This window comes from Nicotiana tabacum, chromosome 7, assembly GCF_000715075.1.
Source record: "Nicotiana tabacum cultivar K326 chromosome 7, ASM71507v2, whole genome shotgun sequence".
NCBI lineage: Eukaryota > Viridiplantae > Streptophyta > Magnoliopsida > Solanales > Solanaceae > Nicotiana > Nicotiana tabacum.
This window is the reverse complement of record NC_134086.1, coordinates 139,431,359-139,442,650: the sequence shown is the minus strand read 5'-3', so window position 1 is coordinate 139,442,650 and position 11,292 is coordinate 139,431,359. Positions and strand designations below refer to the sequence as shown.

The 11,292-nt window shown below is 40.6% G+C and overlaps 1 protein-coding gene across 1 annotated transcript; it reads left to right on the top strand.

Annotated features, from left to right (window-relative positions):
• The first annotated feature begins 8,726 nt into the window (after nt 1–8,726).
• On the top strand, nt 8,727–11,292 carry LOC142162327 (uncharacterized). The gene is made up of 3 exons (XM_075218669.1): nt 8,727–8,991; nt 9,127–9,677; nt 11,257–11,292. Exons 1-3 carry the CDS (start codon nt 8,727–8,729, stop codon nt 11,290–11,292), a joined length of 852 nt encoding a protein of 283 aa, XP_075074770.1.

Genomic DNA, 11,292 nt, shown 5'->3' with positions numbered 1-11,292 from the left:
GGTAAATTGTGGACCACTAAATCAGTGCTCAAGCCCGGCATGTCGTCATACGACCATGCAAAAACATCTTTGAATTCTATGAGTGCTTTAATTAACTCTTCTCGGATCTTTGGTTCGAGATGGACACTTATTTTAGTTTCCCGGACATTACTCGTGTCCCCTATATTGACGTCCTCGGTATCACTCAAGTTAGGTTTGATTTTTTCCTCAAAGTGAATTAACTCTTTACTAATCTCTTCAAAAACCTCATCTTCATCATATTCTGATTCATAATCACAATATATTTCTTGAATTAATATTTCGTAACCAGATTGATTTTTAAGACTGGGCTGAAGATTCCTCATGCATGCCATATCACTAGAGCCAGCGTAAAAGGAACTGTATAGAAAAGAAGAAAAAGAAAAGAAAACTATTAGGAATGATAATAAAAAGGAAACTGCTTTTTATTGGATGATGAAAGATAACAAAGTTTTGCACACTTCAAACCAACTGTAAGATAAACTTTGAGATTACAACCTTGAAATAACCCAAACAAACTGAAAGAAAATCAAAATAAACTACCAAGACTCCTTTCGAATTGGGAGAGGAGTGGCTTTCCAATTATTGAGCTTTGTTTCTGGTCCAACGAATTGAACTTCTGCGTTGCTACACCCTTCTCCGCCTTCCAACATATTCACATCACTAAACAATTTCTCGAACCTTTCAATTAATTCCTCCTCAGGATTGACCTGGGATTTAGGAATTGTTGTTATCGGGCGATTTTTAGCACCGGTCTTGACAAAAGACTTTGACAGATGTGGTACTGGTTTTGGAAGAACCCATGCTTGGTGTTTCAACTTCCTGGCCCTTGTCACGTCATTGGCAGTGGGTATGAACCCTAAACCGAAGGTTCCCCAGTTCTCGGGGAGAGATACTGGTTGTACAATTCCTTGCAGAGATAAGCCCAGACCTTTGCCGGGTATAAAGCCATTCTTTATCATTTCATAAGCTACCATGACTGATGCAGAGGATATCCTTGGATTCGGAAGGTATTTCCCTTCTGGAATTTTCTCTACTGACACCGTGTCGGACACTTGGTATACCCATGGTCCTTGGTCAATTTTTGTTCCCTCGACCGGTACAATGGTACTGTTGTGAGCATTTAAACTTTCTTCTCCATGCACGACTATTTCTTGATGATCCCATTCAAACTTGACAGCCTGATGTAGTGTTGACGGGACTGCTTTAGCAGCGTGGATCCATGGTCGACCCAACAACAAGTTGTAAGAAACAGATATGTCCAACACTTGGAATTCCATTGTGAATTCAACTGGCCCTATTGTTAGTTCCAATACTATGTCGCCAAATGAATCTCTACTTCCACCGTCAAACCCTCGTACGCAGATACTATTCTTCTGGATCCTCTCCTCTTTAATCTTTAATTTGTTTAAAGTGGAGAGAGGGCATATGTTTGCACTTGACCCATTGTCAACCAATACCCGGTTCACCATGGAGTTTTCACATTTTACGGTGAGGTAAAGAGCTCTGTTGTGCTCGGTACCTTCCACATGTAATTCATCATCAGCAAATGTAATTCTGTTTGTCTCAAAGATTCTGTTGGCTATTTTGCCCAAATGATTTACAGAGATCTTTTCAGGAACATGAGCTTCATTCAGGATTTTCATCAACGCCAGACGGTGTTCCTCTAAATAGATCAGTAATGACAACAATGAAATTTGAGTGGGGGTCTTCTTTAATTGATCCACAACAGAATAATCATGGAGTTTCATTTTTCTTAAAAACTCCTCCGCCTCTTCTTCCGTCACAGATTTCTTTGTTGGCATTGGATTGTTTTTAGTTTTTCTCAGCTCTTCGGGAGTAAAACATCTTCCCGAACGAGTCAAGCCTTGCACCTCACACACTTCTTCCTTGATTTCTTTGCCCTTGTACATTACAGTCACCCGTTCATAGTTCCATAGGATGGCCTTGTTGTTGATGATTGGCAGCTGGATTACAGGTGCAATAATAACCCGATCTGTACGTGCTCCTTCCACGAATACAATGGGTTTGTTAGCAACCCCTGGTACTATCACTTTAGGCCTTTCTTGTTTTGCGGCAACTTTGCTCGATGATCCCTCATCGACTATCATAGACGGTTCATCACCATTTTTGTTCTGCTTAGACACCGGCTTCTCCTCCATTAACTGCTTATTTGGCTTGGTTTCATGAGTCTTGATCATCATGACAGTTTGTGACGGCTTCTTTGTCTCTCCATCAGCTTGTATGATTTCTATCATGTTAGCCTCTTGATGGGCTGGCATTGGATTTCTATTGATATTTGGAGCTTCGGGGGTTTGAACCTCGATTTTATTAGTATCAATCAGCTCTTGTATTGCATTTTTCAAATTCCAACATTTTTCCGTATCATGGCCTGGTGCACCGGAGCAATATTCACAGCTAATGGTGTAATCCAGGTTCTTTGGTAAAGGATTGGGTAGTTTGGATTGTATTGGTCTCAACATGTCTAGCTGTCTCAGCCTGTGGAACAGACTAGTGTAAGACTCTCCCAATGGAGTGTAAGTTTTCTTTTTCTGTTCCCTTTCTCCCCTGAATGCTGGCCTAGGCCTGAAACCTGGTCCGGGATAGGCTCGTGGGTAAGTATTTGGTGTGACAGGAGCACACCAATTGGTGTGAACAGGTGGCTGATTGTATGCTTGAGCATGGTTAATGGCAAAATGAGGCTCTGAAGGGTGATAGTAGTGTTGGGATGAATCATGGTGGTAAGCTGATTGGCGAGGTCGTTGTTGATTATAGTAAAGCGGTGAACCTCTGGGTCCCGGCCAAATTCCTGAATCAACTACGGCTGCTTCCTCCCTCTTCTTTCTTCCGATTCCTCCTACCCCGCCTTGAATAGCTTGAGTAGTTGCCTTAATTGCTGAATAGCTCATGATTTTATTTGTCTTAAGGCCTTCTTCCACCATACCTCTCATCTTCACTACCTCGTTGAATGATTTTCCAACCGCTGAAACCAAGTGGGCATAGTAAGTTGGTTCCAAGGCTTGGAGGAAGTAGTCTACCATTTCGCTCTCCTTCATAGGAGGATCCACTCTTGCTGCCTGTTCTCTCCACCGAAAACCATACTCTCTGAAACTTTCATTGTGTTTCTTCTTAAATTTGGTCAAAGATAATCGATCTGGGATGATTTCCAGATTGTATTGGAAATGGTATGCGAATGCCTGCGCCAGGTCATCCCAGGTGTACCATCTCCCATGGTCCTGGCGCGTATACCACTCCAAAGCTGATCCGCTTAGACTTTGACTGAAGTAAGCCATTAATAATTCATCTTTTCCCCCAGCTCCTCGCATCTTGCTACAGAAACCCCTTAAGTGGGCTACTGGGTCACCGTGCCCGTTGTATAAGTCAAATTTGGGCATCTTGAAGCCAACTGGTAATTGTACGTTTGGGAACAAACACAAATCTTTGTAGGCTACACTGACTTGCCCACCTAATCCTCGCATGTCTCTGAACGATTGTTCTAGACTCTTGACCTTCCTGAACATCTCTTCTTGTTCAGCATTTTTGGCTGGCTTGTCAATTTCGGTTGGGAGATCAAAATGAGGAGTAGTTGAATGAATTTCGGAAGCTTTGAGGGTGGGTTCCGGGGGGTAATTTTGGTTGTCTTGGGCCTGGAATGTAGGCTCACTAGGAGATTTGTGAAATGTAGCAGGGGGAGGTGCTACGAAAACAGGAGTCATAGGTGGAGGAAAGTACGGAACTGGCTTTGGAGGTGGAGACTGTGGTGTCTGAGAGGTGGTGCCTCGGTAGTGCTGATAAATGGGGAAACTTGGGGATAATTCAGTGGTGATATTATCCTGAGTTTGGGTCATTGATGGAGCAGGGTTATTTGGGTAATATGGGGGTAACCGTCCTGTAGACCAAGCTTGGTACATCTCAGACATTTGCTGCTTGAGCTTAAACATCTCTTCATTCATTTTCCCGACATCCATCTCTTCTATCTCCATACCTGTGTCAACATCTGGGATAGACATACTTTCGGGTATTGGTCCTTTTGATCTTGTGTGATAGTGATAATATGCCAGTATACTCTTTAGAGAAACTAACTGCTTGAATTCTGGAAATGGACAAACTTGTTAGTTTTGAGAGTTTAACACATATATAATCACACGTTGAGATGCAATGCTCCTAGACAAATAATCCCTTTCTATTATGCATTTGCTCGGTTGCTTGTGTCGTCCCAGCCTTCTTGAATTTTTTATTGTTATTCAATTTATTTTATTATATATATCTTTTATCGTGGTGGTCGAATCTTAGAGATTGCCTACGTATCATGCCTCACATGAATCAGACCTTGCGTAGTTCGGACCATAGGCAATCACTTTTATTTATTACACAAAGATGGAATTACATTTGAAAACTTTAAGAAAATGGCTTGAAAACACACACTTAAATAAAAGATACAATTCTTAACATCTCACAACGTGCCCCACTTTCCATTTTTGTTTGTCAAATATTCGATTATCTGCTCAATGTGGGGCTTGACCCGGATGGCCTCCCAGCGTTCGATACATCCTTTCCAACTCCATTGCTAGATGACGAGCAAAAGTGGGCGCATGCTCTGTAAACCTTTCATAATCCATTCCTTGGCAGTTTACATAACTTTGAGATGTAAAGACTGCCAGGTCGTGGATTTGTGCCCTAAAACCTTGGAGACGTTGGTCTTGGTCTTGCAATTGTTGCTGACGAGTGGTGGCTATATCTCTGACACGGTTCTTACGATCTAGAGCTGATTCTAACAAAGCTCGGAGTCTGGCCTACTCTAATCTTGCTTGCGCTCTTTCCCTATCGAGGTCTGCTTGTTGGTGTTCTCTGTTGCATCTTCTTGCCTCTTCTAGTTGTGCACGAAGCTGATCTTCTGATCGCATCCAATAGTCTTTTTCCTTCTTGAATTGTGCCTTGTCTTTTTCGGATTGCCTATCTAAAGTATTCTTCTTGGCAATAATGGTTGGTATCATCTTGTGTTGCGTCAAAAAGTGGAAAAAAATTGTCCTTGTTAGATCTGGCTTCTTCGTTTAATTGTTGGATCTTTTCTTTTGCTTTGCTCAATGCCCTTTCATTTTCCGCAAGAATGGAATCATAATCTTGCATTCTTTCAAAGAGATTGGCGATGGTTTTTTGATCCTTCCAGCTCCTCTTTGGCGTTTCAGAAACTCTTTTCATTTTTTGGAATCGAGCATGAAGATTTTCATTCTCACAAGCTAGACTCTTTTTCTCGCCTTCGGCTTCTTGTTCTTGCAAATCTTTCTCCAAACTGAGGCTTCTTAGATTTTCTTTTAGGGCATGGATAGTTGCTTTGTACCCTTTTTCTTTTTCTCCCCAGATCAACCGCTCTTGGATTTTATCATTGAAGTTTTGAACATGGGGTCTTTTTGTTGGCCTTTTTAGCTCAGGTTCTGGTACATCATCCACGCGAGACCGTTTTTCGAACCACCTTGCATATCCAGGATTTATCTCACCCTTTGTAGCGTCTAGGACTTGAGTATCGCTTTTCAAGTATCGGCACCCATTCCACATCTGCTGAAGTAGAGCTTCGGGAATAGTGGCTTCTGGGTGTAATTTGATTACTTGCATACTCAAATCTTCATCATCAGGAACTATTTGATATCTCCCTAGTTGCCTTAGGACTCTTAGTGGTGCATACGGTTGAATGCTTCTCAATCCCAATAGTAGTAGATAACTATTTGAGGTTGACATATGTATTGCTTCTCTCATCGGGAGCCATCCCAGAGTCCATTCAATTTGATTTGCCGTTAAAGCCTTTAGATGAGATACCCATGCTTCTATCCCTTCTGGAGCCTGATAATTTTTTGTTCTTTCCTCATAGCTCTCAATGCAATTAGCTTTGTTTGACCCATACTGTATGATCTTGGGCTGTTGTTGGAGATGTTCAATCACCCACATTTGCAACAAAATTTTGCATCCTTCGAAGACTTTTGCTCCTGATTTGCATAAAGTCAAAGCCCGATAAATATCTGATAGAATGATGGGGACAAGGGTGTGATTTTCTTTAGTGGTGAGGATTTGCACAACTTTTACGGTGCGAATATCAATTGTTCGCTCTTTATTTGGGAAGACCATGACTCCTAGAAAACCCACCATGAAAGCAAATCGACGGTGCATCTTCCAAGTGTCTTTGTTTTGCTTATTAGTAAGGCCTTTCTCATGAATTTCGAACCCATCTGACTTTCCGAACCTTGAATACAAAAAGTTGAAAGAACAACATCCATTGATGATATTGCTTTTCCTGATTTGACTGCTGATGTTCAGAAGACCGAAGAATCGATGTACCGAAGGAGCCTTTGTGAATATCAAGCTTTGATTTCTTAAACTTCCGTCAAAACCAACATAGCCAGCTATCTCCTCTAATGTAGGAGTAACCTCAAAGTCAGAGAAACGAAAAACATTGTGAACAGGATCCCAGAAAGTTACCAACGCCGTAATCAGATCATCACGAGGTTCAACTTTCATAATGTCCGTGAGATTTCCCAAATGCTTGACGACCCATTTTTGACCGTCTTCGCCTAAATCATACCACCACATTTGAAGCTGACATAGAAATTCCTCTGTACTTGTGGATGAGGGGCTTTGTGTGGTGCTCATTTTGTATCTGAAATTTAATTTTAATAAAGTCAAAATTCATTTTGGAAAATTTATACTAAAAATCATTTTCGAAATTTTTCTTTTATTTATTAAATACCTTTATTTTACAATTTAAAACTATATTTTTTTTTCGAAATTTTTAAAACAACCCTTTTTATTCCTTTCTGCTCACCATGATTTTATTTAAGCTGGTCAACAAACATGTCTCAGAGCCGCAAATGCGGAAATCTGCGTTCCCGCTTATGTGGAGCCAGGGTCGCACCTATGACATTTCATTAAAGACCAATTTCCGCATCTGCGGTTACCCTTCCGCAGGTGCGGTACCACTTCTGCGGTGAAATACTCACATCTGCGGAACCTGCTGATCCTCCCCAAATTCGTATCTGCACTTGCTCTGCCCCTTCTGCGGCTTCGCACCTGCGGGACCCAAACTGCAGGTGCAGTTATGACAGAACCAGCAGTTGAAGCTGCAACTCTAACTCCAAAATCTTTTTGTCAACCATTTGGATTCATCCCGAGGCCTCCGGGACCACAACCAAAGGCACCAACAAGTCACAAAACCACTATCCAAACTTGTACCAATCCTTAGAACACCTAAAACAACCTCAAAACCTCGAATTAACCATGGATTTAAGCTTAAGAACTCCAAAATTCTCAAAATACGCTTTTGATCAAAAAAATCTATCAAACCTCGTCTGAATGACCTGAAATTTTGCACACACATCACATTTAACACTACGGAGCTAATCTAACTTCCTAAATTCAATTCCGACCCTCGGGTCAAAATCTCACTATCAGACCGTAAACTTCTAAAAAATTCAACTTTCGGCATTTCAAGCCTAAATTAGCTACGAACCTCCAAAACACAATCCGAACATGCCCCTAAGCCCGAAATCACCTAACGGAGCTAACGGAACCATCAGATTTCCTTTCTGAGGCCGTCTTCATACTGTTTTGAATACGGTCAACTCTCCAACACTTAAGCTCTCATTTAGGAACTACGTGCCCCAAAACTCTCCAAAACTCAAAACCGAACATCCCGACAAATTAAATTAACAGAAATAAACTTGGGGAAAGCAGTTAATAGGGGATCGGGGCGTTAATTCTTAAGGCGACCGGCCGGGTTGTCACACCTACTTTCTTCCTCTATCCTTTGTTTTCTGCTTTTTAGACTTGTTTTGTATCAGGCAGTCAGATTTGTATATGTTAGAGGCTCTAAACTTATGACACCAGATGTTTGGGGTGTGTTGGTTTAACATTGTATTGATTTCCGCACCTTTTGGTTGTTTTATTCACTTCTTATGAAAGATGGAGGTTTTAAACTGGTGTTAGAAAAATGGTTTTATAAAAAAGAACTTGTTGTAGTTAATGATTTGGGTTGGCTTTCCTAGTAATGTGATAAGCGCCATCACGACCGGGTATTTGGGGTCGTGACAAGAGTACATGATCTTTTTATTCTTGATATATCTCCTCATGTGATATAACAACCAAAAGAACTAAATAACATTAATCTACCACATAAAAGAAAACGTATTTCTGAATTGAGTCAAACTTATTTGTGGCACTTACGTCTAGGCCATATAAATCTAAATAGGATTTCGAGATTGGTCTCTGATGGACCTTTGAGTTCATTGAAAGTGGAGTCACTACCAACTTGTGAATCCTGTTTAGAAGGTAAAATGACCAAGAGACATTTCCCCTCAAAAGGAAATCGAGCCAGTGATAAGCTAGAATTAATTCACTCTGATTTGTATGGCCCTATGAATATACAAGCAAGAGGTGGTTTTGAGTATTTTGTGACTTTCATAGATGATTACTCAAAATATGGATATATTTATCTATTGCGATGTAAGTCTAAATGCTTTGAGAAATTCAAAGAATTTAAGACGGAAACGGAGAAATGACACGATAAATATATCAAGACATTGCGATCTGATCGTGGTGGTGAATACCTTTCTGTGGAATTCATAAAATACTTATCAGATAATGGAATTACATCTCAATTATCTACCCCAGGAACACCACAACAAAATGGTGTGGTAGAAAGAAGAAATATGACCCTTATGGAAATGGTTAGATCAATGTTAAGTTATTCCAATTTGTCTTCTTACTTTTGGGGATATGCTTTAGAAACAACAAACTACATTCTAAATTTGGTTCCTTCAAAGTCAGTACCTTCAACTTTAGTAGAATTGTGGACTGGGCGCAAGCCAAGTTTACGACATATTCGGGTTTGGGGTTGTCCAGCACATGTGCTGAAAGGGAAAGCGGATAAATTGGAATCAAGGACAGAAGTATGCAGTTTTATTGGATATCCAAAAGGAACTAAAGGCGGTTTGTTTTATTGTCCCAAATAAAAGAAGGTAATTGTTACAACAAATGCCAGACTTTTAGAAGAGGACTATCTAACGAACCATATTCCTAGAAGTAAACTAGTTTTACAGTAATTAAACAATGGAGTAACTAAAGACTCATCTCTAGAACGTATCCCGGAAGCCAGTATTGACATACCACTACATTATCGTAGTGGGAGAAATGTCAATAGGCAGCAGATTGCACAAGAGCAATTGCCTGACATCTCACTATCCCAAAGTAGTGGGAGTAATGTTGAGCAACCTCAGATTGTTGAACAACCTCAGATTGTTGAACAACCTAAAATTATTATGCAGTCTGCACTCCAGGAACAAGTTAATGATATCTCAGCACTGCAAGGTGCGGAGGATAACATTGAGGCTTCAGTTCCAGAAAATGATGTTGCGATTCAACAACAAAATCAGCCTCCGCCTGTAGTGACTAGTCGTAGTGGGAGAATTATTAGAAAACCTCTCCAGTTTGCGCTCTTGGGAGAATCTTATTATAGAATCCTTGAAGAGCCTAATACAAAACCTAATAATTACAATGAAGCACTACATGATACAGATGCTGATAAATGGGTTGATGCTATGAAATCTGAAATGGAGTCCATGTACTCCAATCAAGTCTGGGATCTTGTAGAACCACCTACTGGAGTCAAACCCATAGTTTGTTGTGACAACCCCGATCCTCTATTAACTACTTTTCCCAAGTTTATTTCTACTAATGTGATTTGCCGGGATGTTCGGCTTTGAGTTTCGGGAAGTTTTGGGACACTTAATCCCTAAACGAGAGCTTAAGTGTTGGAAAATTGACCGTAGTCGGAACAGTGTGAAGACGGCCTCGGAATGGAAATCTGATGGTTCTGTTAGATCCGTTAGGTGATTTTGGGGTTAGGAGAGTGTTTGGATTGTGTTTTGGAGGTCCGTAGTTAATTTAGGCTTGAAATGCCGAAAGTTGAATTTTGGAAGTTTCCGGTTCGATAGTAAGATTTTGATTCGAGGGTCGGCATTGTAGTAGTTCCGTTATGTCATTTGGGATATGTGTGCAAAATTTCAGGTTATTTGGAGGTGGTTTGGTTGGGTTTTTGATTGAAAGCATATTTTTGAGGATTTTGGAGTTCTTAGGCTTAAATCCATGGTCAATTTGAGGTTTTGATGTTATTTTAGGTGTTATAAGGATCAGTACAAGTTTGGGTAGTGGTTTATGACTTGTTGGTTCCTTTGGTTGAGGTCTCGGGGGCCTCGGGGTGAATTCGGATGGTTGACGGAGGAAATTCTCGAGTTTAAGTTGCAGCTTCAGCTGCTGGTGCTATCATAACCGCACCTGCGGTTTGGCTTCCGCAGGTGCGGCGCCGCAGAAACGGCCGCAGAAACGAAATTTTGGCCATCTCTTCAGAAACCGCAGATGTGGTATATTTTTCGCAGAAGCGGAATTTGACTATCTTCTCAGGACCGCAGATGCGAAAACTACTGGGCATTATTTTAAAAGAGGTTCCGCGACTTATGGGGTTATTTCCACCATTTCTTATCATTTTTGGAGCTCTTTGGAGGGGATAGAAGAAGGATTCGAAGGGAATCGCTTGAAGGTAAGATTCTTGGTCTTAAAACTCGTTTCTAATGTGAAATCTACCTAGTAAATCATGGAATCTTGACCAACAACTGAAGAATTAGGGCTTGGGATTAAAAGACTTTAAATGCGAACTTGAGAGGTCAATTGAACTCCGATTTTAGTGTTCTTGTTATGCATAGACTCGTGAGAGTATTAAAATTCCAAAAATGTAAAGTTTACCTGATTCCGGGGTGTGGGATTGAGGGGCGTTTTGGTCATTTTACCTAATTTCATGTATTAGCTTAGAATTTAATTGTGGAATCAGTTACTTGAGGTGTTATTTACAATATGCAATTGAATTGAATAGATTTGGCCATTTGGAGTTGGATACTCGTGGCAAAATCGTGGTTTCAGGTTGATTTGAGCTTGTTCGAGGTAAGTAGCTTGTCTAACCTTGTGCGGGGGACCTTCTACTTAGGATTGGTATATTTGGTAACTGAATTGCCTTGTGCGTGAGGTGACGAGCGTGTACTTATGCAAATTGTTGGAAACCCGATTTTCTTAAAGTATTCATTAGCATGTTTCTTTTCCTGCTTTTATTACTTGCACTGTTAAGCCTGTTGTTAGCTTCGAAAAGCATGTCTAAGTGATTTAATTGCTTTAATTGTTCAATCTGTTTACCTGAACTCTGTGCAGCATGCTAGGCTAGAACTATTTGTTGCCTTAATATAA

Excerpts from the sequence above, each read along its gene's own strand:
- LOC142162327 (XM_075218669.1), top strand. The coding sequence starts at position 8,727 with ATGGTTAGATCAATGTTAAGTTATTCCAATTTGTCTTCTTACTTTTGG. Across the intron at positions 8,992-9,126 it reads TCCAAAAGGAACTAAAGGCG|ACTCATCTCTAGAACGTATC; the intron begins GTTTGTTTTATT and ends GAGTAACTAAAG. Across the intron at positions 9,678-11,256 it reads CTACTGGAGTCAAACCCATA|CATGCTAGGCTAGAACTATT; the intron begins GTTTGTTGTGAC and ends AACTCTGTGCAG.